The sequence below is a fragment of the Dicentrarchus labrax genome, unplaced genomic scaffold (assembly GCF_905237075.1).
Source record: "Dicentrarchus labrax unplaced genomic scaffold, dlabrax2021, whole genome shotgun sequence".
Taxonomy (NCBI): domain Eukaryota; kingdom Metazoa; phylum Chordata; class Actinopteri; family Moronidae; genus Dicentrarchus; species Dicentrarchus labrax.
In genome coordinates this window covers 32,723,548-32,750,500 of record NW_026136719.1, presented here as the reverse complement: position 1 = coordinate 32,750,500, position 26,953 = coordinate 32,723,548, and the positions used below count along the sequence as shown (strand labels likewise).

Sequence of the window (26,953 nt, the reverse complement as noted above, 5' to 3'; positions counted from 1 at the left end):
TATTGAAAGAATGTCATCTTTTGCAACCTTTATCGTGCACGAAAAGTGGTCTTTACACATAATGATGGAGATCACACCACACCATGAGCATTACAGAAAAAATATGTCTACACTTCCAAGAATAAGACTAAATAAAAAAATACAATATGCCACAAAATGTTGGTGGAAACCCTGGTCTTATTTTGTGTACTTTTCGTCTGGCTGTGTTTGGGTCTCAGTTCCACTAAGGGAAATTGAAATGCTACAGCATATGCTGATATTTTAGACAACAATGAGCTTCCAACTTAGTGGCAGCAGCTTTGAGAAGGCCCTTTACTGTTTGATGCCCCAGGGCACATAGCCAGGCCTGTAAAGAATGTTTTCCCCAGTTTGCTGTGAAAGAACATGACTGGCCTGCACAGAGCCTGACCTCAAGCACATACAACACTTTTGGAAAGAACTGGGGCGGCAACTGCGAGCAAAGCCTCGCCATCCAGCATCAGCGGCTGACCTCACCATTTGGTGCTTGATTTAAAATGGTGTGTGTGTATGTGTGTGTGTGTGTGTGAGTAAGAACCTACTTGACATTGGTGTTGGTGCAGATGATGTACTCTATCTCATCAGAGTATGGGTTCTGGAAGGTGAAGCTGCTGGTTCGGATCAGCATCCACTCCCTGTTCTTCATTCGGAAGCGATACATTACCGACAGAACCTGACCCTTCAACTTCACCACCTGCAGAGGGAGGAGAACCACTGATCAACGTTGCTGTTTCTAATACGTCTTAATTATCCAGCTGGGCCCGGAGGAGGAAAGAGTAGCAGATATTGAAACTAATGTGGCAACAGCTTTATGTATTTTTCTTCCTAATCCAGGCTTCTTCAGATCTGTAGTTGACAATATCCAGCGTGTTCACCTGAGAGTGAAACATTCAATTAGCCATGATGTAATCAAGTCTAAATTAAACTTTTTTAGCTGAGCGGTCTTCACTGAGCCAAGAACAAAGTGGGGACCCATTAAATCCATTTTCATTTTCAACTTGTCACAAAAGCCAGTTTCATCTGGGTGGAGGGAGAATCTTAAAGAGTGTAATTAGCAGCTATTTGAAGACATTATGATAACTGTGGTTTCTAAGTTCTGGGTAGAGCTATCATATCATTTTCTGCTGTGTCATGTACCCTCTGTGGCAGGATGCTGGTCCCAATACTGTGCTCCCGGTTCCCGGTTCACTTCACTGACTGTCAGTCTGAGTAATGAACGTTCTTCCCAATGTGAAACATATCTAAAATGACTGAAATAAACTGCTGAGGATGCTTCACACAGACAGACAGAAGGGATGAGGAGGGAAGGAAAATGTTGTTCTGGTTGAGTTCAGCTACGACAATACGGTCAGAATGATGCTGTTTTGCTGACAAATTGTTTTTATATGGTAGAAATCTTATATTTATATGTTAGTGTGTTCTTTATACTATCACATTTTTTCTAAAATTAGATCTAAAAATAAATAAAGAAATCACAATATATTGAATCGTAAACCCTGTATCGTGATACGTATCATATCACCAGATTCTTGCCAATACACAGCCCTAATAAATAGAGAAGATTCTGGGGTTTCTCTGAATACATAACCAATCATTCAAACTGTATTTGTACAGCACCTTTCATTCATGCCAGTTCAGTTCAAAGTGGTTCAAAGACCACTGACGAGCCGATATCAAGACAGAACAAGTGTAGATGGTAACAGAGTGAAATAAAAACTAGATAAAATAAATTAAACAAAGATGAAATTTGTTACAATTAAAATAGATTTAAAAGGAAACAGTTAAATAAAAGCCAGACCACATACTAGATAAAATAGATCAGGATGACAAGATAAAGTAAACAAATAAAATTGATAAGGGATACAAAATCAAATATTAATAACAATAAAAATAACAGATAAAATAATATAGAACAAAACATTATAACAAAATAAAAAAATGAAGTGAATAAAATAAACAAATGTCCATAAACCAATTTTACTAAGTTTGCCAGATGAAATTAAACAACTACCTTGATTAAATAAACCAGATCAAATAAAATAGATGTATTATATTATCTATATATCCATTTAAATAACCTAATCAAGTTGTGAGTATTACACAAGGTTATGTAACATGTTAGACAATTGCAGCTGACCCATTTATAATCAGAATGAACTATATTGGTGATTAAGAGGGCTAAATACTTGCAGACATATGCAAAAAGCATAATCAGTGAACCTAATCATTCAGCCTGCCAGTACTCCTGTCAGTCAAACTAAAGTAGGTAGCACGTCTGCTAAGAGACGAGCCACTTATATATATACTTGAACAACTAAAGTGCTGATGGATTGTGTGTGTGTGTGTGTGTGTGTGTGTGAGAGAGAGAGCTGGATGAGAGCCAGAAGTTTCCACAGTGAGCAGAGAAGGAAAACATTCCTGGTGCTTCTGGGTTTGACCTGGGTTTGATTTAATGATCTCTACATCTTAAATGTATCTAAATCTAATCTAATATGGTATCTAGTCTTTTTTATGACTATCCAAACACTTTAAAGGTCCCTCTTAGCATTCTAATGTACCATATAATAAATCTGCGTTGTGCAGTCTAGACTTAATATAGCTGACAATGAAGTCTGTCATTTTGCTTTCTTCCTCCCACACAGCCTAATAGCACAACAGTGGGCAGTTTAGTGAAGGTGGTGTTGAAGGCTATTCTCTTAGTTCACAGGTTTAGTCAGCATTTCAGTGCTTCACTTTATCAGATTAGTTTGAACCTGTAAGCGCTAACAAAAAGCATAGCATAATATTACCCCAGTGCTGGCTTTGCTACACTGGCTTTCCGTTAAATGTATGATTACATTTAAAATCCTTCTAATTATTTTAAGGTGTTACACAATGTGGCTCTTGCTCCTCCATATATGAGTGAGCTGTTAATCCTACACGGGTCTTTCAGACCTTCCAGGTCATCAGGTCAAGGGTTCCTGGTTGTGCCCCACTCCAAGTTCAAGAGAGGAGGTGACAGAGCTTTAATGTGGCCTGCTGACTATGTAAAAATGCAGTTTCTACACTGAATCACTATAACCATATGGGAATACCAGTCACAGGACTAAGATTAAGATTAAGATTAAGATTAGATATGCCTTTACAGATTTATTTAACCTTCATTGATCTCATCAGATCAAGAGCACTTAATCGTCGGGGGTTTCGGCTTTCTTGCTGGAAACTGACGCAATCTAACATTTAGCTGTGTGCAGGTTCAGACATGGGACAGTTGTGGAGCGGGTCTATTCTCTGTGTTATAAAATTAAAAGAAAAAGGTCACAGCAATGTTGAACTGCGCAACCCTCAGTGGTTGGCAGACCTCCCTCCACACTGATCAAAAGCTTGCAAAGAAAAGACGGGCTTTTGTTGCAAATATATGCAACATGGCATTATTTGTTGTGAAACTTTGACTTTGAAGGCCAATCAGTGACAGTAACTCCACGGACCTTCACTGTTTACAGAATTGAACCAGCACTCAAGATTTTGCAGCCTTTGAGAAGGACATTAACCTGTTCTCAGAGCCTCTGTTGATGTGGAAGGAGCAGATGCAATTGGAGCTTATTGAAAAGCATTGTGATGACAGCTCTTTGGACATAAATATGTGAGCAAACACTTTCTCTTATAACACTGAACAAGAGCAGGCTGAAGGTCAATATAGCAGACAGTAGTTCTTTAAGTACCATTGTCCCCATTAGGAGTGATATTTACTGGTGTAATTTAATACTGATAAAATCCTCTTACAATAGTGTAAACATTATTCATAGAGTCTTTTAAACTAAGATTCAGGGCCCAGGGCTACATACATTGTTCTCCAGGTGGGCCCTGGCATGTTAGGTTGGGACTAAAAAAACGCAATTGTAACTCTGGTTTTTGTGTTATATAGAGTTGTACTAACTCATTTACTGGCTTTGCACATCATTTGTGTACATTAATTTTGCTTTATAATTTTTATAATTATTAATTTTTTCCCATCTCTTAAACTTTAACTCTATGACCTAGCTGTTGCTTTTTGTACCTGACTCAAAAAAAGGGAGCCTTTCGGTCCAGTTAACAGCTACAGTCCCGTCTTACCTGTTGGAAACTTTCTCTCAGGTGACTCTGGTCCTCAGGATGGCAGAACTCCAGGATATCTTTCCCCAGCAGGTCCTACAGGACAGTATAACAGTAGGTTAACCAGTTTGTTTGACCAAACAACACAAAAAAACATATATCATATTCCATAATGCATCCTACAGTAGGATTACAATGTCCACAGATTGTTTTTGTCTATTAAATAAACCGGTAGTCAAAAACAGATCTTACATCTACATATCGGAAGAGACAGTAGTAGTAGTTGTTAGTAAAAGCAAAGGCTGGCACAGTCAGAGTATACACTAAACAAACTAATGGAGATCACAGATGATGCTGCGTTGCTCTGAATACTATTTTGTGGTTAATTAACCAACAACTGAGTTCCAACTCAGTATTTCTGTTTTCATCTCAGATAAACTCAGATATTAAATGCAGGTTTCCTTAAAGGTGAGAGGTAATTGTGGATGTTTCATTGCAGGTGATAATAAATGAAATGCCAGATATCTAATTTTAGAAGAAAGATAAATGTGTTGCAGTAAAAGAAAAAAAATGCTCTGCAGGAAAATAACAAGTTTCTCCTCCAAACAGGACGTGTTTGTTATGAATGATAATATAACAGCATGACTCTGTTTCCGAGGTGTCTTGTTGAGTAATGGGAGAAACCGGTCAACAAAGGCACAAGCTGACTGGCCACAGGAATGTGTTTGACATACCAGTGCAGGCAACAATTGTTTTTCATCTTGGTCTGCTTATTTCCACTGTCAACACACTAACTCGTGTGCATAGCTGATAATGCAAAGTACTGCGGAGTCATGGAATTTGCTCCTCGTGTGGAACATGAGGAGTTCATCTGGGACCATAGCGTGACTGGGGTACTGCAACAGAGCCAGTGAATTATCTTAAAGTTAGGGGGTCAAAGTCATTGAAAACAAGTGTTTGTAATTCACACATGAAGCCTCTGACAACTGGCAGGTGGTCATGTTGTGGAACTGGACACATTTTTTGCATATTTCTTTTATGTTTGGTCTAAACAGTGATATATTTTGGAACTAGTCTGATCACACTAATATAAGCGTAATATCTGCCTTTAGTTATAGAACAAGTAAAGGTTGGTTGCTAATGAAAGCCAGGTAGGAAACATACTCACTGCTCTGCTGCTCTCACATTTCTTTCACAAAAATACAACAAATTAATTCCATTTTGACGTTCTTTTGATCGTTCCTAAGTTACCGCCATTGAAACGCAACACTTCCTGTAGATGTTTCACAAGCCTACCAGGAAGGGGAGGGATTATGCCTTTGAGTAACTGGAAGGCTTTTAATGTGAAACAAATATGCAGGAAGTGTTGAGTTTCACAGGTGTTAGCAGCAATCCAAGAAGTTTCAAAGTTTAAGCGCCTAGTTTTGTATTAGTGAATGAAAGATGTTGTTCTGTTTGAATGAGAGAAATCTGAGTATGACTTGACTCTGTTGTTATACTGATGGAATTAGTGTGTGGAAATATCCATTGCACTGAATTTATCAAGACAACAAAAAATGGAGAAACAGTGAAGCTTCATACTTACATTGGATCAAATATTCATCAGAATGAGGAAACTTATAATTATAAGGAATTTATAATATACTCTAATATAAGCCTGTTTCAGGTGAAGGCATGGTTCTCTTTGCTGTTGAACTAAAAAGATGAGATACCACTTTAAAATAGAACAAGGACAAAACTTAAAGCTGCAGTAGTAACTTTTATAAAAAATAAACTTTCACTATATCCTCCTGACAGTAGAACATGAGACAGATAATCGGATCAGGTTGGCTTTCATTGGTTGTTTTCGTTCAGGCCTGGTGGATTCTTACAAATGTCATTAGGAGCACTAGGAGGAGCCAGAGGAACCTGATTTTCACAGATTATCTGTATCATGTTCTAATGTCAGGATATAGTGAAAGTTTCAGCAGATATGACAAAAAAGTTGTTTTCATAAAAGTTACCTACTGCAGCTTTAATCAAAACCCCACGAAAGATCATTCCTGACAGTTTACTGTGGATATGAACATGTGAGGACAATGTAAATTACCCTCAAATGAAACTTAAAAACAGATGATGACACCATGAATTATGAATCCCCCACTGACCTGAGGCTGATAACCAATGACGTTGATGCAGCGCGGGTCGACAAAAGTGATGACACCATCCGAGTTGTGACGTGACAGGAACTCTGTGGGCACCGACAGGCCGTTCATATCCATAGAGACTGGAGAGCTGGTCACCTGAGGGTATTTAAGACAAGGAGAGATGAGGTACAAATAATACTATATTAATAGCTGTGTTTCCATCCAAAAGTTTGGGAAATTGTAACCGAAATTTCGAGGATTTTTGAAAAAAGTATAAAAAAGTATCCGTACTTGGTCTGCGACTATCAATAGTGACACAGTGTCAACTCACTGAAGCTGCGAGCTGTTTCAGAAACATTTCTGATTAAGTGATAGTGGAAACCATAGCATCGATGATAGATTTTTGCTGCTGTGGTTCAGATAATAATAGTGTTTACCCATCAAGAATGAGGGAAATGAAAAGGAAATGAATAAAAACAAATCTATTGATAAAATAAATAAATGAAAATACAAATAGGATGTAAAGAAATGTGTCTTTAAATGAGGAAATCAAAGTGACAGTAATTCAATGAGTGAATAAGTAATGGTCCATAATTAATAAATATAAGTACATTTCCTCCATTCCACTGGGCATGTTGGTGTAGTTAGTTGCTTCTGGAGCGCCAATGAAACTCACTGCTGCTGGTTGTTTAGAACGGCAGCGATCAGTTTCAGCGGCCATGTTGCATCTGGAACGCAATGCAGCTGTGCCCGTTGGAATTATCCAATTAGTGTAAACGGTAAATGGTAAATGGACCTGTACTTGTACTTGTATAACGCCTTTCTAGTCTTCCGACCACTCAAAGCGCTTTTCCAAAATCTTTTCAGTAACAAACACTATGGCGAGCTTGAATTTCTGTCAGTTATGATTGATACCAACAGTGACAAGTTTCCATAAAAAAATAACCAATCAAATTGAAAACCCCTCAACCCACTCCTGCAGCAAATCCACTCCTCCACTTGAGTTGTGTGTAAAATATGACTAAATTCACAGCTTGTCCAATTATTGCCCCTTTCCTCAGAGGCTGAGATGGATGCAGTATATTTAGCAAAAATGTGTTGATTGTTTAAAACATACTCTCTGACAGAGGGACAGATGAGAAGCGAATGATGCTGGTTTAATATGGACACTTTGATACTAAAGGTTTAGTGTTTTATTGTGAAATCAAAGTGGGGCACCTGCAGTCTTCCGATGGCCACTAGGCAGTATTTTCCAGTCTGACCCGCCTCTGTGTCTTCATCTGGTATAGTCATACCTGAGGGAAAGAGTGTCAGAGACAGAGACATTTAACAGACATTTCTCATAAAGTGTAACCACTTACTTTTCCATTTGCTACCTGAACTGTGCAGCAGTGAGAGGTAATCTACTGGCTGACATGGCCACCGCTCCTCTACAATGATTTATAAAGCATGTATTTACCATTAAGCCTCCACGACGCAAGATGGATTTTAGCCACAATACCAGAATCATTCAAAAAATATATTCAAACCTGCTCTCCCTCAGTCTAATACAAATAATTCAGTACAAGAGGGAGGGGGAAAACAGATACATGCAGACAAATCAATTCCAACTTCTACCATCAAACATAATGTATCTCAGTAAGTTTCACTCACAGTAGCAGCAGCATTGTACACTTCCAGACATCGTGTCACTGACTGCATTTTCAACTAGCTGGATGGGTTTACATTAAATCACATTTCTCACATTGTGATATTGGAATATGATTGCTTTTATTTAAAGGTCCAGTGTGTAACATTTAGGAGGATATATTGGCAAAAATTGAATATAATATTCAAAGGTATACACAAATTTGGGAAGTTTGATTGTGGTGGCGTCTCCCTACGATATGTGAGCATCTGAATGCTAGTGTACAGAATTTTCTATTTTTCCTTGACTTTTTAACAATGTCTCAGAAATGGGGAAGAAGCTGTTCAGTTATCAGCTGCTTCAACATCAACTTTAGAAAAAAACTGAAAGTTAAACACACTTCAATGTCTGAGACCATACACTGTTCATCAGAGGACCAAGATGTTTACATTCCAGGCCATTAATGAATATCTATTATTATCTTGAGTACCTATGAAAACAACGTGAAATTGTATTTAATTAGTAATTTTTTTTTACTAATATAACTGTTCTATGATTATTAAATGCAATTCTTGATTGATTATGCTAGCTAGTACACATGGAGGACTCTGTAGAAGAGGACCCGCTCCCTCCGTAGAGAAAAACGGCTCATTCTAACGATAACATATCTATGAATATTATATTCCAATTCTAGATCCTCATCAATGTTACACACTGGACCTTAAACCCAGAATATAAGGATTTTACAGTGACCCTCAAAAACATGGATGATCCTAGAGAAACCAAAGAGCATCCACAGCCCCTCCAAAGGCCTCAGGGAACAGTCTATAAAAATATATAGACGGTCTGTAATCACGTTTACTCACAGAGCAGCTACATCTATTTTGCTGAAATTCCTCACCAGTTAACAATGGCGATTCCCCATAGGGCTGAAAGAGAGGAGCCGCCACATAAAAACAAAACCATGACTCTGTCCTCATTCATGGCTACATTCCTCTCCTCTAGCACAGTTCAGTCAGCAGCAGCTGTACGGGTGCCTTAGTGCGCAACGTATGTGTGTCTGCAGCTCGTGTCTCTCCCTTATCCATCTGCGATTTATGAGTGTGTGCGTGTGTCTTGCCTGATGACCCTTCGCCAGCAGTATTGTGTCCAGAACATTCCAAAGGGGTATTTTTAGTACAAGGAAGTGAAACATGTGTCAATAATTTCAAAACACACATGGTGTATGTGTGTTTGTGTTATACCTGGAAATATTCCAGCATGAGCTCAAAGTTATGTGAGGCGATTTAGTCTTCTTTTACTTGAGGCTGTCCAGTTCCATCACCCCACTTGAGTGTGTGTGTGTGTTTCTGTTGCAGTCAGAGAGTACGTCCAAGGCCTTGGGGATTCTTACAACTGGTGTGCCTTAGATCCACTCCAGTTATACTGGTACACGGTATGAGAGTTTCCTTACATTAGTACACAGTATATAACAGCTAAAAAGATATCTGAGAGTGAAATCTATCAGTCCTAATCAATAAGTTTTTCTAAGATTTGGACGAATCATGCATGGAGGTCTCAGCTAATACAGTAGGTCTGTATTGTTCTAGTTTTGTCTTATTGTCAACAACTCCCCTGAAGACCTAAACCAACAATGCATTAGTCTATCTTTTAATACTTTAGGAATTCCCTACCCTGTCTGGGATTCTCAACCCCAAGCCCATTGGTTCCTACTGAAGACATAAATATTTAACAGCAGCTCAAAGACACACAGTTTAAATAAATAAATACAAAAGACTCAGCTGGTTGTAACCCAAACAGGAGGAAATTATGCGCTTGTGTGGGACTATTTTCAGCGATGGATTAATCCACATTTAGTGCTCTAGTGATATGTGATCTCAATTAATGTGTGACAAAATAAACTACAGTGTGTGTGTTAATGGTAATGAACGAACATGTCAGCCAGTGTAACAGTGTGGCTCACTGACAGCTCAGGTGAGTCTTGAACCATCCCTTAGTTATGCTGCTATAGGCTTAGACTGCTGGGGGACTCCTCCTCTCCCCGTCCACATTAATGTCTCATTAATGTTACCAACTTCACTTATTTCTTAAGTTCCCATGGATGGAAGGCGTGCCTACCTAGATCGAGGATCATTATCATTATTTATTATTATTATTATTGTAGTAGTAGTCATATTTCTATTTTTATTATAGTTGTGTGTTAATAAAGCTCAGTGGAGGTTCAAGCATGAAGACTCATTTATTCACAAATCTCTCACTCCCTTTCTTAATCAGCTAAACTAGTCAGACTTAGCCACAATCTCCTGCAGCTGATCATGTAGCTGCTATCAAACTTTAAATCCGTTCTCCTCTCTGCTGCTTTCAGCTGTCATTTCAGTGCTCCTCCACCCCGTTCACCTCCACTTCATCATATCTAGTGTTGAGGTTGAGCTCATCTGACATCCACTCCTCATCAACACTGCCAGTGTCTAGCCTATACTAAACACAGCTTCACTGACCCCTTCAAATACAATGAAGTCACGATGGGGTATAGATGCCAAAGACTTTTGACATTTCTCTTATACTGAGCACGTGTCAATTATTTGCTCATTCAAAGCAAAGTCTCTCCTGATTACTCCTATTACTGCTGTTGTGCATCTCTGTATGAAACATGTCCTAAGATCATTTCTGTTATGTCTTGGCATTATATAAATAAAACTGAACTGAACTGAATTGAATTTGTTGACAAAAGGAGTGTGATTTAAAAGGATTCTGAGCAAGGTGACCTGACTTTGTTCAATGGTGAACAGTCTGTGCATTCAGTTCAAGTCAGTTCACTGACACTACATCAATTTAACCCCAAAACAGCTAGCAAAGTAAATAGTAGTGAAGTAGTAAAGAAAATAAACTTGCAAGCTTTAAAACAAGTAAACAATTAAGCTTTTTTTTTGTCTTCAGATGGGTGAGGACTAAGTTTATGGGGTTTGGATTTTGGTCTGCAGGTCAGTAAAAAGGTGGGGCCAGGTAACATCTTATCACAGTGAAACAGTGTCAGTATTGGAATGTTCTGTAACAAATGTGTATTCTGGCTGACCACAGCTGCGGTTCATCATAAAGGAGCAAACTACAAACCTTTTACATCTAAGTTTCAAACACACAGGGGGTGAGCGTTTCATTTCCCCAAAGATAGATTTTTGACTGTGTATCATCAGACCTAATTTCAGGGTAAGCATGGAATCACAATATGCGAGTCAAGGAGAGTGACAATTTCTGCAAACATCCACTCCATTTTCCCTCCATAGCAAATGCGATGACTGCGGTCCTGCAGTTGCATTTTGGGGCATAAAGTGCTCTGCAAAAGAGGAATCTCAAGAAAGTAAAAAAAGCCTTGTTTCTGGGAAATAAGTATTTTTCTAAAAAGAAAAATAAACTTGTCAAGCATGTTTTGGGTTAGAAAGGTTATCTTGTTTCAATTTTGTCTAAATAAGACATTACAGCTAATATTGAGCTTAAAAACTTCCAACAATGGTTTACATAATATCCAAACAGAGGAACAAGATTATTTTCCTTATATGAAGAGGAAGACCACTTGGACAATTTCTCAGTTTAAGAGCAAGTAGTCTTGTCCCAGTGTTGGAAATGAAGCAGCTGTTTAGTTTTTCATTGTTTTAATAACTAAAACTATATATAACTATAAAAATAAAAATGCTTCTGGTGCCTTCATTTAAGACAAAGTCACTTATTTTTATTATGCTAATTGAAGAAATTGTGTCTTATAGTAAGATTTTTTCCCCCTAATTATTAATCTTAGATTAAAACTGCAGAAGGTCATTTCCCAAAAAAATATTGCTTTTGTCATATTTGCTGAAACTTTCACTATATCCTGACACCGGTAATCTGTGAAACAATCAGGTTCCTCTGGCTCTTCCTAGTGCTCCTAATGGTATTTGTAAGAATCCACCGGGCCTGAAAAAAACAACCAATCAGAGCCAAGAAAGATATAAAGTCTGTATTTGACGCTGGAAATAAGACTATCTTTCTTAGCTCTGATTGGTTGCACTAGGAGGAGCCAGAGGAACCAGATTTTTTCACAGATTATCTGTGAAACAGTGAAAATTTCAGCAAATATGACAAAACGTTACTTGCAGCTTTAAGGTACACATTCTTAAATTCAGCTCAAAAAAGTGACCAAAATACATATGTTAAGAAAGTCCATCTTAAATGATTTAGTTTTCATTGTTTGCAATAAACCCAACTTGCTTAAATTATTGGCATTTTTTCAGTACTAGTTTTAAGAATTCCAGCCAAGCCTAATTGGCTCAATACAAGAAAATGTGATTATATTAAAGAATATTTGGCTTGTTTCTAGAAGGGCTGTTTTTGCAGTGTGATATTTAGAGGAAGTATAGAAGAGTCCCCTTCCTGAGTGTACAGAGACAGGAGCGGGGATGAGAGCAGAGCCAGAGGAACACCAGGAGCTCCTGGGAAGTTCCTGGTAGGTGAGACACACTCCACACACAGGCTTGTTGTTACAGCAAACATCCGTACTGTCAGTTGGGAAATCCATCACCCAAAAGACAGACTGCAAAAACACTCCAGCAGGCAAAGTCACACCAGACAAAGATATGAAACGTTTACTTTCCACTGTATCTGAACACAGGCTCATGGGAGAGCCACGGACTTTCCAAAAAGCTGCTTTGAATCCTGCTGCTCCACTCACTCACACTGGATGGGTTCCAGAACCACACATGCTGTTGTGGATCTGTGGTTGAACCCAGGTCCCGATCCAGAGCTGCACAGAGCCCACAGCTGCTTTAGGTTAGACTGGGCCGCATTTACTCCGGGCGGGGTTTCATGCAGTGAGGTGAAGTTTGGGTTGAGTGGGGAAAAAGATGAGAGCATCGAGTGTGTGTGTGTTTGTTTACCTGCGGGAGGCCAGGCTTTGATGTAGCCAGTGCAATGCACCACAGAGTACTGAGCCTCTCCTTCTTTTGAGGGTCCAAGGCCATTCCTGTCAATCAAACACACACAGACACAGCAGCATGTTAGCTACTCAGACACAGCTGTGGAAGGACTCAAAAACAACACAGGTCAAAACGTAACATTGTTGGTTTCATATCTCTCTTCAAGTCATGGCTTTTAGGTTAGAAGCACCTTTACTTACTGGGTGTTAGTGGGCTAATGCAAATCTGTATCTGTTCATGTCACGAAAATATCTTTGTACATGGCTTATTTCTGCTTCATTTTCTGTGTTAACATAAAAAAGTCTAAACAGAGTGTAAATAAAAGTGAGGAAACTGTAAATGGTCTGGGTGGAAATCAAAATTGAAAATAGAATGGGAGGTTAGTGAGCCAGAACCGCATTGGCCCATACTGCCTGTTTTGTTGTTTTTAGATAGGGACTTTGTGAATATAATTGGATGAGGCCCAGATTAGTCACCAAATATGGGTTTTTAGTAGGGATGTCCGATAATATTAGCCCTCCGATATTATCGGCCGATATTCACTATAAAATGTAATATCGGGAATTATCGGCGTCAGGTTTTTATAACCGATGTTTGTTCTGTAGGCTTCAGCATTTCCGAGCCTGCATGAACGCAGCATGGGACATTTACCGGCACGCGCTAGATGACGTATAACAACAACAGCTACACGCTAGACTGGTTGGTTGCTAACCGTGGCTAACAAGCAAACAATTTAAAGCTGAATGATTTTAATATTAACACAAAATAAGTGCAATGTACCTTAAATATTTGACCCTGCTATGAGCTGTTCCTTAACCAAACTAACAATTGGTTTAGAATTTACATTAGCACTCCTTCAGGTGAATAATACAATTAAACACATTAACCAAAGCTAGCGCGCAGCTAGCGATTAGTGTTAGCGCTCTTTTCAGTATTAATACAATGAAAGTTGAAGTTGTTCTCTTATTTTGCACAGACAGTGTTTACATTTGGAAAGCCATGTTGCATTTATGCATCCAGTGGGGCATCACAATAAAATTAGGCATAATGTGTTCATTCCACAATAGGAGCTCTGTTATGTTGTTACCTAACAACAGTTTTGGTGTAAAAAGCCTGCATATATCGGTATCGGGTGATATCGGTATCGGAAATTGAGAGTTGGACAATATCGGAATATCGGATATCGGCAGAAAAGCCAATATCGAGCATCCCTAGTTTTTAGATATATAATGCCAATATCACAACAAGGAAAAGTCATGCACTTCTAATATACATGGTTATGTTAGCCAGTAACATGTTATTTCTTTCCCTTCTGCGCAGAAAGGCATGTTGTACGCTGTATGTATCGTCAAAACAACAATGACGATATTATCGCAAACGATATATATCGCCCACCTCTAATTGATGTAATGGGATGTTTTTATCTGTTCTGGTGAGACCAAAGGTGATTGTCCGGCCTCGGCTGGACAATAAAGTTCTATCCTATTCTATTCTATTTTATTTAAGGGAGAGCAGGGTACAGTATGGCAGAAGCAACGCCACTCAACTGCATTCATTTATACATTGTAACATATTTAATGCTAGCCAGTAACGGTTTTGGGTTAGATTAGCTGTCAATCAGGAGAAACGTGTTAACATTTAGAAAAGCTGATGGTAACTGAGGACATTTAGGCGATGTTTACAGCAGGAGGCATCAAAGTAATAGTACAGGGCTCCAAACAAACTTTTTCCCACCTTCCCTAAGCATTAAAATTTGTTGCAGGGCAGCCACACTGACGGGCCAAAGGCATCAGTAACGTCAGAATACTAGATTATTGGCCTGATTACTCAGCCGATTGATCTGTCACTAGCCCAGATGAGGTTGGGGGGTTGCAATCTGCAACTACACCACTAGATGCCACTAAATCCCACACACTTGGCCTTTACATAACCCACAGTATACGATTGTATCTGCTGACTGTTAATACCAGCTGACCCAGACTGGAACAGTATTTTGAAAACTCACAGGAACCTGTTCCCCAGCATGTTAATGGATGTTGGGGAAGGAGGGAAAAGGAGGAGAGATAGAGAGAGGGTGAGGCAGAAGGAATGATCTAAATGATAACCATGCTTAGAGAAGAAGTTCCTGTACCTGTATCTCTTCCTCATGTTGGACAGACGGTTTAGGGAGATGTGATCCAGAGGAGCACTACCGCACCTGCATAAAAACACAAAATAAAGACAACAGCAGACATTACACTCCACATGGTGGTATAAAATGCCAACAGCTGGCTGCTAATCCCAGCACATACAAACAATATCCACACATATCCATCCTCACATGGTCCCTTCTTTATTGAAATGTTTTGTAAGATTTTGTAACTTGACCACAGTTCTGATATGTTCCACTAAGAGAGTGTTGGTCTTTGGTCCAACAGCGGTACCATCTCATTTCTTTTTTTGTTTGTGCTGCAACTAAGTACTTCACTCCAGTGTAGAGGTCAGTTGCAGTTGCCCATGTTCTCTGTTGTCAGTTCACAGAAATGAACTGTAGACTGTTCAATTACTCAAATTGCTTGTTTTATTAAAACATCTGTCCAAATTCCAAAGATATGTGACCACGGAAAGCAGGGAATCAACCTTCAGCAAAGCAATCTTGTTTTAAAAAAATGTATCTAACTGTGTCTTAATATGCTAATATTGAGCTTGATTTAACCGTTAACGAGTAAGTTCCAACAATGGTTTGAAGACTATCCCAGTAGAGTAGAACAAGATTATTTTACCTATTTTAAGAGACTTGCACAACAACTTAAGTTGTCTTGTCTCAGTGAAATGAAGCTGTTTAGTTTTCCATTGTTTTAATGAAAAATGCTAAAAATAAGAATGCTTCTGGTGCCTTCATTGAAGACAAAGTCACTTCTTTTCATTATGCTGTTTGAAGACATTGTGTCTTATTGTAAGTTTTTTTTTGCAAATTATTAAGCTTAGATTAAGCTACAAATTCTTAAATTCAGCTCAGTAAAGTGAACAAAATACTTCCACCTTTAATAGTACGCGAGTTTTCATTGTTTGGAATAGGCACAACTTGCTTCAATTTTTGGCACTTTTCTAGTTTTAAAGCCCATTACAGTCTTTCAGTGGCTAGATTTTTATTCTAGTTTTAAGAATTATAGCCAAGCAAAACTATCTTGGCAGAAGAACCCTTGGCATATTTTTTTGCTCAATAGAAGATTTGATTATACTGAAGAAAATTTGGCTTATGAGGCAGAGACTTAATGTTATGAGTCAGTAACACTGTGTACAGTCAACAAACAGTAAATATAATTTAACAGTATGTTTAACAACAAGACAAGCTAGCTATCAGCCATGTCACTGTCCCCAAATCAATCAAGATTTTCACCAACGATGTGTACTGATGGCTGCAGCCTGAAGTAGTGTGCTGAATAGTGGATGGGGTGTGGGAGGATTGCTTATAGAAAGGGTCTCCATCCTGTAGTGTTCAGAGGATGAGCCACTGAAAGACTACACTCACTGCTGTGAGATATATTTATATATTCAGATATTCAGATTTAGTTTTCATTTAGTTCATTTGAGCTCATTAATTCAGAAATGTAAACAGACAGTTTCACTGGAACTACTTAGTAGGTGTCCTACATCAGAAATTAATGGACAACCTGCAGCCAATCAGAAATGAGTATTCACCCAGACCACGGCATGAAGAGGCCTGATTACATGTCACCTTTGCTCAGTGAATAGACTGAACCACAAACAGCTTACAGAGTGGAGTCGGAACACTGCAGGCAGCCGTTGACTTGGACTACAGTCAGCGGGTGTTTTTCTGTGGAAAGGCCAGTCTTGTGCTTGAACGTTACATAAACCTGCCTGGATCTAATAATGGCTTCCTTGAAATGTTAGCCTGCTGCTCATGCTGTGTTTCTCTCTGCCTTGTTTATGTACGTGTCACAGAAGTGGTTGCGTTTCTGTTTGCTTGCAGTCCCATTCGGAGTGTCCCAGCAGCATGTTGTTTGAATTATGCAGAGCCTGGAATAGCAACAGAACAGAAGAACGTGCCAGTCCGATAAATTCCTAACACGTTCCGGCTCTCGTGCAAAAAAATTGCAGGCCTTTGTGACGGATCCAGACAAAACAAGGCTAAAGCAGCCCCAAGTGATTCCACACACTCTGGGACTAACACACAAACCACAGCGTGTCAGGAAAAAAATGTAAAAGGTGTGTTATTTGTTACTAAACATGAGCTTTTCCAAGCCCTTCAAGCATTCAAAGCTGCTTTGATGTAGTTTGTAGTAATGAGGACTGTGGGGCAAACTGTGATATCCTGACAGAGCACACGCAAAGAGACCAATTTAGCAAGAAAGTGGGTTTGTAAAGGGTCAGAAGCTATGGACTGGGGTGACATCCAACAGACGGCAATAATTATTAGAATATAGATGGAAAGCCTGTTAAGTCTAATTATCTATGATGTATGGAAACATCAGTCATTTAACCAAAACCTCTGGGGAGCAAAAGTATTAATGCTATCACGTCAGGATAGAAAGGCATATGGTGTGAGGTTCATGTGGTGTGAAATAGGTTATGGGTCCATGAACATCTCAATTTAAAAAGCAGGCATGAGTCATATTTTGTACTGTTGCTGTGTGGTATTAAGCCACCGTTACAGAACATGACTTTCGCTGTCAAGCGCATCTGAACTCTATCAATTCTAGTCAAGAAAATACAGGCACCTTCTAAACTGCAGAGGAGAGACATTTCTAATTTAAAGTAAAATAACTACAGCCATCTATCAGATTAACAGCTTAACTAGAAGTATCCTGCTGGTTTTATTGGCCAGTCATTACATCCATGTACCAATGGACAATAACCTAGAACCACCACCTCGCAGTTGATGCCTCCCGCAGCCAGTCAAGTTGTAGTTTACATCCTCAAGACTTTGAAGGAGTTTAATAAAAGGCAGAGGCAGAGACAAATACGTCTTACTTTACTTAAGTAGTTTTTTTACATTTTCAAAACGGGCTTGTTATGTAACTTCTAATGCATTTGAGGAGAATGATCAATTTATGATTATTATTTTGCATCATTCCCATCTTCCCTACATCATCATGCATGACAGAACATGATGAGTATTTCTTACTTTTACACACGGAGTACATTTCAGAGCCTATACACAAGAATCTGTATTTCTACTTGAGTAAAAAATGTTTGTACTGTTGCCAGCTCTGAAAAAGTGTGTTTTTTTGGCAAAATGGCAGTTAACAGTATGATTCCAGAGAGACACATGCCTTGCAGGACAGGGCAAATTGACTACATTAGTTTGATCACAGCCCCTAAGTACAAATTCAAATCATGTAGAATTTATTTCATTTTACAGAAAGTGTTCACAAGTTAGCGTCCGGGTAAACCCCGGTAAATACAGTTTATCGTTCATTCAACAAAATACGCACCTACGTTCAATCATTTTCCAGGTGTTTTCATGACTGGCAATCTAGTCTCTAAATTTTCAGGTTTTCCAGGATGCATGCGAACACTGTGCAAAGAAGCTACATCTAAAGCTAAGTGGATGCTTCACACAGGTCTTACAACCCGGCAGCACAGAGGATGTCTGTGTCTGTGATTCTGTACATCAAAAAGTACAGATCACCTGTAATTTAAATACAGTTTGCAGGATGTCTTTTGGTTGTTTCGCAGTTTATGAGCCGACCCACCTGATCCCACTGGAGCGCAAGAACTTGTCACTGTTGTCAGTGTTACCTGCTGGGTGATAATAGTTACCACCATAGAGCATAACAGCAATGAGCCATGTACTGAGAGCTCCAGTATAGGGTACAAACTATCAGATTAAATGGTTCAGGCCATCATCCCTGCATTTTTCATATTGTTCTATAAATATATACTGTATATTTTCACATCATTACAACAATCTCCCTAACTGTAACCCCCCCCCAACAGGTCTGCATATTATGATTAATTGTGAGAATAATAGCCTGAACACCACAATCAATCACAAGTGAAACACCATTGTAAAAGTGTCTGTAGGGGCTAATTAGAAACAGCTCAGCAGGACTCTTGACTGTTCCGTGTGTGCAGCAGCTGAATGAAAGAAAACTGCCATTCACGTCTTTGTGAACGTCTAATGGTTGTCGCTTTGTGAGCTACATACTGCTGACTGCCCGTCACATTACTTGGACCCCTGCTGTTTACCATTGTGTACCAGTTCAGGCTGCTGGCCTGTCGATTGATTCAAATTCACTGTTACAAAAGCTGAAGTGACCTCATATCAGAGGCTCCATTTGTTTTCAACATGCTTTAATCTATCCACATCTAATTTCTTTTAATTAGTCATTATCTAAATCTGTTACTGACAGAATGATTCACTGCTGAAAAATGACATATCCAGAGCTTATGGTTCTGCAAGCTTTGTTAGAATTAAAATGTGTGACTGGACTCATCCCTGATGGAAATATTTCAGGATTCTGTGTAGCACATTTTAATGTTGAAACACAGAATATATTTTTATATTTTTGGAAAGGCAGCGTGTTGAGTTTAAATAACACAAGATAATGCAACACTTATGACACTTAGGGTAGTGGTTAGACTGCTCAACGTTGGCCTGGGTCTTTAAAAAAACACTTCCACCAAGTCAATGGATAGAAATAAAAACACACACCAAATAGTCACACAGTCACACACACCTCATGCGGCAGATGAAGGAGCGTCTGGAGCCCATGCACATCCTCATGGAGGACTGCTGTCCCTCCTTCTTCACTGTTCCTGTCTTCAGGTCCAGAATCCGTCCTGTTGACACACAAACGGAAAGTCAAATTAAAATGACGGCACAGATAACATGAACATGTAGACCAGTAAATACTTATTCACAACCAACAGCCAGTTACTCCTTACTTCACTTCTAAGTTCATAGCCCTATTTCATTCACTGTGCCTCACTTCTATAAAAGCATATAAAAGCTGTGTTTTTTCATGACTGTGATAATGGGAAAGCCATTGTAAAGACAGAATGCTGTTATGTAACGTTTTACAAGTTGAGCTTGAATTTTACATTTTGAAAACTAAAAGACTGGCTCAACAGTAACAAGTTCACATCCAAAGGCCAAATATTATTATACAATTGCAGTATGGCCAAGTGCAATATGCAAATCGCAGAGGCTGCATTTTTTTGATAAAGGTCAAATATGAGAAACAGCATTATAATGAAGTACTATAGTGCTGCAGATGTGCCCCAGCCTACAAATCCTGTTCTCCAGATGGAAGAAAACATGTTTGTTTGGTATAGGCCCCAACAAATGTTTTATCACTATATTTTTATACTATTTATCTTTCTTTTGTGAAAATGTAATTTGTGATGCAAAAATGAGCTGCTGTCAGTGTCTACTGGCTACTACTAGCCCTCCTCTTAATGCTACACCCTGCCAGGCTGATGGTGCTGCTGAGCACGACACCACAGTGGATCATTTAGGAAAAGATGGGCCTAAAAAGGTTAGTCTACACACCTACCCAATGAGCCCGTTTAGGAGGAAGAAGAGACACCTTCTTCTGACTGGCACTGGAGGAGGGACGGGCTGGAGTACTCTGGATGCATTCAATATAAAATGTTTCCTTGTATATTTACACTTAAGTGATTTCTCCTTGTGGTTGTAGTCACAAGGACCAGGCTTTAGATTATTAGGAAAGCACAGAGAATGCATTCCTTTTGTATTTTGTTTCTTAAAATGTTCTCCTGGGGAGCATACCACTGATGGTTTCACTTTTCCTGTGCCTGACTACGTTTCCACTTGCCAGTAATTTGGTACCCTCCTGATATAAGCCTCGTGCCCTGTTGGATATTTGTTCTAGCTGGCCAATGAATGTCTGAATATCATTGTATGAGACAGTCAGTACCTGATATGATGAAGACATTGGAAGTCTGAGGGCGTTTTCACACCTATAGTTCGTTTGCTCTGGTCCGAATCAGGGACCAACTTGTTACAATGTTGCATATGGCCTCGAGTTTGGTTTGTGTTCACAGGGCAGCATTTACAAGCGGACCAAAATGTGTGATGCGCGAGGAAACTGCTCTCTAATTGGTCAGAATTTCCTTGCGGGAAAACTCCCGGAAGTAAACAAAGAAGAGCAGACTCCAGAGCGCCACTTTTCAATTTTACAATGGAGGGACAACTATGCGGGTTGCTCTTGGCCCTGGTCATCATGTATTACATAGTTTGCACTTATCACTGTAGGCAAACGGTACAGTTTGAAACTGAGGCAAGGCTGAGGCTGGAAAATTATGTCATGATGCACTGGAGTCGCCGACAACGCATATCAAGACAGTTCAGGTGGAGGCTTGCATTAATCCTCCTGAACTGTGACATGCTCATCAGCCGAAAATATTTCCGAAGATCCATCAGGTAACGTTACGCCTGTGGTCTTTAACACAGCATGCACAGCGGAGCTGGCTACGGGAGGTGGTTTAGTCCATAACAGGCCCAATGCTTCCTACAGTTGGGTCGGATCGAGGTTGGATCGTGTTCTCACCACAAACGAACCGTACCAGAGTTTGTTTGGTACCGGACCGAGACCACCTCTTCAACAAGGTCTCAGTCCGGTTGTTTTGGTCCGCACCTGAGTGCGATTGATGTGTTCACACCTTCCCAAACGAACTGCACCAAGGGGGCAAACGCTCCAGGGTTCGATTCAACCGAACTAAACAAGGCAGGTGTGAAAACGCCCTGAGATTCATTTATTACAGTATGAGAAACAGGAGGTGCAATTTTGTGTATATGGCAGCCCTCTTTGTATACTGTTGTCACAGCTCAGAGTCACGCTGTATGTGAAACAGAATTTAGGTAAGTATACCTAAATAAGAATGCTAATAATAATAATAAGATCCCATTTATTTTAGATTAAAAATAACTTTAGCTTTATTTTATGGCTGTTATTTGGTTGATAATTATGTTTTTTGCCAATATTAGCAATCCATAAAATCCGGGTCAAAGATCATTGTCATGTTCCACAGAGTTGATCACATGACTGACTGATGGTGTCACTGTTGCGCACAGCCACACTTAGAGATCCCCATCCCAAATATTCTTATTTCATTGTCATCGACTTAATTTGTGCACCCCAACCTGATTGTTTAGAGTCCCAATACACCGCTCCCTGTACCGCTCCCTGTTCAGATATAATTAAAATATCCAATCAGAATAAATCCAGGGTAACATCATTCCTTCATATTAGTTTTATTATACTGCAGTATTTATTCAAACTGCATCATATCCATCATCTCAGAAGTGGTGTTTAATAAACTTACAATGAAAGGCCCTTATGGGCCCAATTTAACAGACTGTGACTAACATCAAACTGCCATTCGTGTGAGCTAAGTGCACAGTCATTTCCTCAACCAACTCTATTTACTGGCACTGACACAGAAATGAAAGGAGAGAAATTCCTGTGAAGGCTCAAAGAGACAGCTGATCACTGGACCTGCCAGAGGAAAGCTGCTCCAACCCAACACTGAGATCTCAATAACACAGAGAGTTCAGAATGACCCTTCATGTCTTTATTTGCCACTCCAATTTTAGGCTTTTGTACAGAAGTGCTGACAGTGAAACATATGATAAATAGTTCCTAACCATTTTCTTACTGGGACTTCTTTTGAGTTCAATTAGGCTGTGCGCACTGCAAGCATTAGTGCTCAATTCTGATTTACTGCTCAGATCTGATTATTTGTTAAATGTGGCCCATATCAGATTCCAGTGTGAACAGGTCACGGTCCTGAAGTGACCCACAAGAAGATCCTGATCTGGAGTGCCATAAAATTCACATAAAAAATGAATATACATATGAAAGTGGCCAAACATCAGATTGCATGTGGCTTGTGCTGTTCACAATGTCAAAAATCTGATCTGAGTCACATTTGAGCACAAAAATCTGATTTGGGTCACTTTGGCCTACAGTTTGAACGCAACCATTCCCATTTTGCCAGGGGACACAGAAACGCTCCTTCATGGACCATAAGGGCCTTTGTGTTCCTTGATCACATGGTTAAAGTGGTGTGGGATGGGATTAGAGATTATATTAAGTAGGGCGGTACCAAACAGTTTGAAGCTTAGAGGCTTCATTCATTCAAATCAATGTTATAATGTTATAATGTTATAATGTTATAATGTGGGGACTACAAAAACACAGAGACCAGGTTACATGACTGTCTCTGTCTCTCCTCTGCTCTCTGTCTGTGTCATGATGTATAAAGAGCTGCAGGTCTGTGCAATATGGCTCCCTCCCACAGGGTTGTGCAGAGGTGTGGCCATGTTTGTTTGTGCTTTAGAATGTTAACAACTATTAAACAATGAGAAGATAATGTTTCATTTCTCCAATTCACTGCTTTGTTCTTGCTAACGACGCTCCTGCTCTTCATTCACTCTCTAGCTCACTCAACCACCGCTGCTCTCGCATAGCAACCGATAAATCCTACTCATTCTACATTTATAGACTAACTCATTTAATCCAATGAATCACTTTATTCAGATTGAGGATTTTTTTCAAGGATTTTCTTTTTAGGCTGATGGTGTCATAAAATACGACGACAGACATTTGAAGCAGCCCTAACATTGAGGTTGACCTTGTGCAGGATGGAAGAGGAAAGGAAGGTGAGACGCCACAGCTTGGCTCTGTTACTCTAACCTGCACAATCACAGTCTCCACCATTATTAGAACAGGACTGATCTTTTCCAGATGGCAAAGGAATTCTCAGCATCTCACAAATATGAAGCTTACTGGAACTTAACACGCAAACAGCCGACTGATGATGTTGTTTCAAGGAGAGGGCTGATGACCGTGGTGAACACATAACAGACCCGATTACATCATCAACAATTTGCCCAAAGAACACAGAAAACAAACATAACAAGCACATGCTATTCTCTCTCACTCAAACTATTTTCCGCCTGTGTGAACTTACATGCTGGATATAAAAACTGTACTGTTTTTCTTACTTTATTGTTTTTGTCCTATGTGCTTTTGCTTGCTTGCTTGTATTGTTTATGTACCATTGGTTTCTTGTTTTGGCTGTGCTTTTCTATGGCTGAACAATTTAATATAAGTACACATTTTATAAACAACACTGGGATTGCCATTAAAGTTGTCATTATCACGCCAGTTTAAAGAACACTGGCTCACCGACTGTATCTGTTAATCCATGCTATTGACAGAAATAGTCAAGCGTGCCAGGGTTAATACTTCCATCTAAGTAATTCTTCTTCTATTACAAGAACTGCAGGGGGGGCAATGAAGCAACAAGCTCATCGAGATGTCTCTCGATAACTCTAATTAGCATCTGTTCTTCCCTATGCAAATTACCCTTATCATCCCTCTCCTCATCCTCTTATCATCCCTTTGTACATGACCCTCATCCTATTCTACCAGAATACTATCACCAATCTAAACAAACTGCTTTTTAAGCCAGACAAATGGCATGGTCTTTAGAGAAACAATTCTATGTAATGATAACTAGGGGCAAAGTCTTATTCCTAAGCTAGGCTAATAACATCCTTACCACTGCCAGTCTGAGAAACCTACTTTAAAACCTGCCTTCCTTGCTGAAGGAGGTCGTACTCCACCGAAATAATGATGAGATGAGATTTTAATGTGTCATAATGGCCAGAAATGTACTTTATAGGCTTTTTCCACCAGGCTTAGAACAGAGACTATTTTGAGTTCTAAAGGACATTAGAAGCACACATCAAGTACTAGAAAAGGTCAATGCACAGATAATCACACCATTAATGCCCCCCAAAAGATTCCAAAATAGCAAATGGATCAATTATTATTCCCTCAACAAACAACAGACAGCAACAACTGGTGTGCAGGAATCACTTCTGGCTGATTAATGTTTTTCAGTCCTTCCACGTCAGCAAGCCGGGAAAAACATGCAGTCGTTCAACAGGCACACAACAAAGTCCAAACAGTGCCCAGCAGAAGAAGGAGAAAGAATCTCCAAAACATACTGCTTTAGTTCCACTGAATGAAACTTAACTCTGAGAAATGCTGGTACTTCAAAGGCTGTGTATGTGCTTGTGTTGTGTGTGTATTTTCATCTGTCACAGCTCTACATGGAGATTACTGTGTTACGTGGATTACATGCCACTGCTGGGTACTCAGTGTGGTTCAGAGGGCCTCTGGGGTCAGACGGAAAGACTGACATACAAACTCAAGAGGCTCCGCTGACATGCTGCGGAGCCTCCAGAGGACCGTGCAGAGGAAGATGTTTGACGATACAATGTTGCCCTCTAGTGGCCGATATTTTAAAAATGTCACTTGCCTCAGTGCCTCCTAACACAATACCCTCATGCATTTAGAATTATCGTGCAACATGAGAGATACAAGATATGGAGAAGAGGATTAAACACAGGAGAAATCACTCCATAGGAGGATATAAGTTAATTTAACAAAAAATACTTGAAACTGATTACATTGAAAACTTTAAGTAAAACAAACATTCTTGATCAAGTCACTTAATTTTAAGTGACACTGACCTAATTTTGTAATTTGTGTGAAAACAAAAAGTACTTAATCAGGAATATTTCTCTAACTTATGACAATAAGTTAGTGTAACTTAATATTACCAGCAAAAGCTCCTTAATCAAGAATCATTTTTGTGGAACACATCAGATTAAAGAGAGGTGGAGGCCTGATGCTTCCTGTCTAAGCTGCAAGAAGAAAAAAGCATTACTCTAGATTGCAGGGATTTAAAACACATGAAAAGGAACACTGGTGTTTTGTTTTTATTTTGAGGCAGCTTGCCCTAGGAGAGAACAACACGGCCAGTGGGGCCTGTGCACTAGATCCTCTCTACCTGTTGAACATCCACGTCTTTAAAAGCCACACCTCCAGGAGCCTTTCATCCGTTCATTCTGGCTCAAATGAATACGGGCGGACATCAAATTCAAATGTCCTGATTTAAACTGTCCATCGAATTGAGCAGTTAGACCAGGAGAGATTAGCTGTATCCAGGTACTAGTAGATTAGGCACAAAGGCACAGCACTGTAGAGGGGCTGATCAGGTTCAGGGCTGACCACAGAAAGAGGTCTAATACATTTCTAGTAAATCCTTTGGACTACCAATTTATGTAGTCTTGTCTTTTCCTATTAGATTTAGCTAGGTGTACCTAATATAAGTTCACAACATATGGACAAAAGGAGAGATTTGTGTGATTTAAGCAGCTGCCTGTGGAGATTATGCCTCCCTAAACATACCAGAGAATAACAAAAAAGTAGATTCAGAGTGTAAAAAGCAGCATCCATTTTGACATAACACAGTAGTGTAAACACAGGTGTGCAATGACACTAATTAAGCTTCCATTCCATTTAGAGCCTTTCCAGCGAGCCAACATGCACAATAACAGCACCCTGAATCTCTTCGAAGGAAACCTCAATTAGTATCAACTTGAATTAGTATCACCTGTGTTTATGCTACGATTTCATGTCAAAATGGCTGCTGAGCCATCATTAACCTGTCCTTTTCCTGCCACGACGAGTCAAAATGTCTGCTGCCAAAAAGGTCGATTCCAAACACAGTCTATCATTCTGACAGATGGAAATATCACTGCTGGCACTGCAGCACAGTTAATCATGTCATCACTCACTGTTACAAAATAGCAAAATAGCTAAACAATGGTCCCAACATGCAAGCACAATGATGAAGAATCAACAGCAGCACAAGAAGAGAACAAAGTCGCTGTGGCATAAGACCTGATGGGTCCCGACACGTTCTTCTGGACGGATTCAGCGGCCCTTTTTTTTTGGGCTCTCTCCTTTCAGTGTGTTACATGTATGCATCTGCATCTACGCGCAGATGTGAAGACAGAATCATGGGGAATTGTGTATCTGGGAGGTTAGTCATATGCGTTTATAGCAAAGCAAGGAGGACAATGGAGGACAGGAGGACATCTCTTCACAGCACTCGCTAATAAACAGTGAATGATGACTGTGACTGTACACTATTCAACAGATTCAGTTTCTGTAAAGTTATTTAACATCAAAGAAAGATAGGCCATAAGTCTTTGTTTAGACTACTGATTTACTGCTGGATCACATAGCTTGGCCATATTCTCTGCTGCACGCCTATGCTTCTCTCTGCATGAATCTTTATAAGCATGACTGTCGGTGACACTGGTACTTGTG

At 39.6% G+C, this 26,953-nt stretch overlaps 1 protein-coding gene across 3 annotated transcripts in view; it reads right to left on the bottom strand.

Moving 5' to 3' along the window:
- The window catches only part of arnt2 (aryl-hydrocarbon receptor nuclear translocator 2), a 77,460-nt gene that overhangs the window by 25,924 nt on the left and 24,583 nt on the right, over window positions 1–26,953 (bottom strand). For all 3 annotated transcript variants that reach the window (XM_051380001.1, XM_051380000.1, XM_051380002.1), the window contains 7 exons: window positions 19,472–19,574; window positions 14,917–14,982; window positions 12,747–12,832; window positions 7,434–7,510; window positions 6,237–6,371; window positions 4,111–4,185; window positions 561–712 (listed from right to left, as the gene is read on the bottom strand). In XM_051380001.1, the coding sequence (XP_051235961.1) occupies window positions 561–712; window positions 4,111–4,185; window positions 6,237–6,371; window positions 7,434–7,510; window positions 12,747–12,832; window positions 14,917–14,982; window positions 19,472–19,574 (694 nt within the window). The remainder of the gene's footprint in view (window positions 1–560; window positions 713–4,110; window positions 4,186–6,236; window positions 6,372–7,433; window positions 7,511–12,746; window positions 12,833–14,916; window positions 14,983–19,471; window positions 19,575–26,953) is intronic.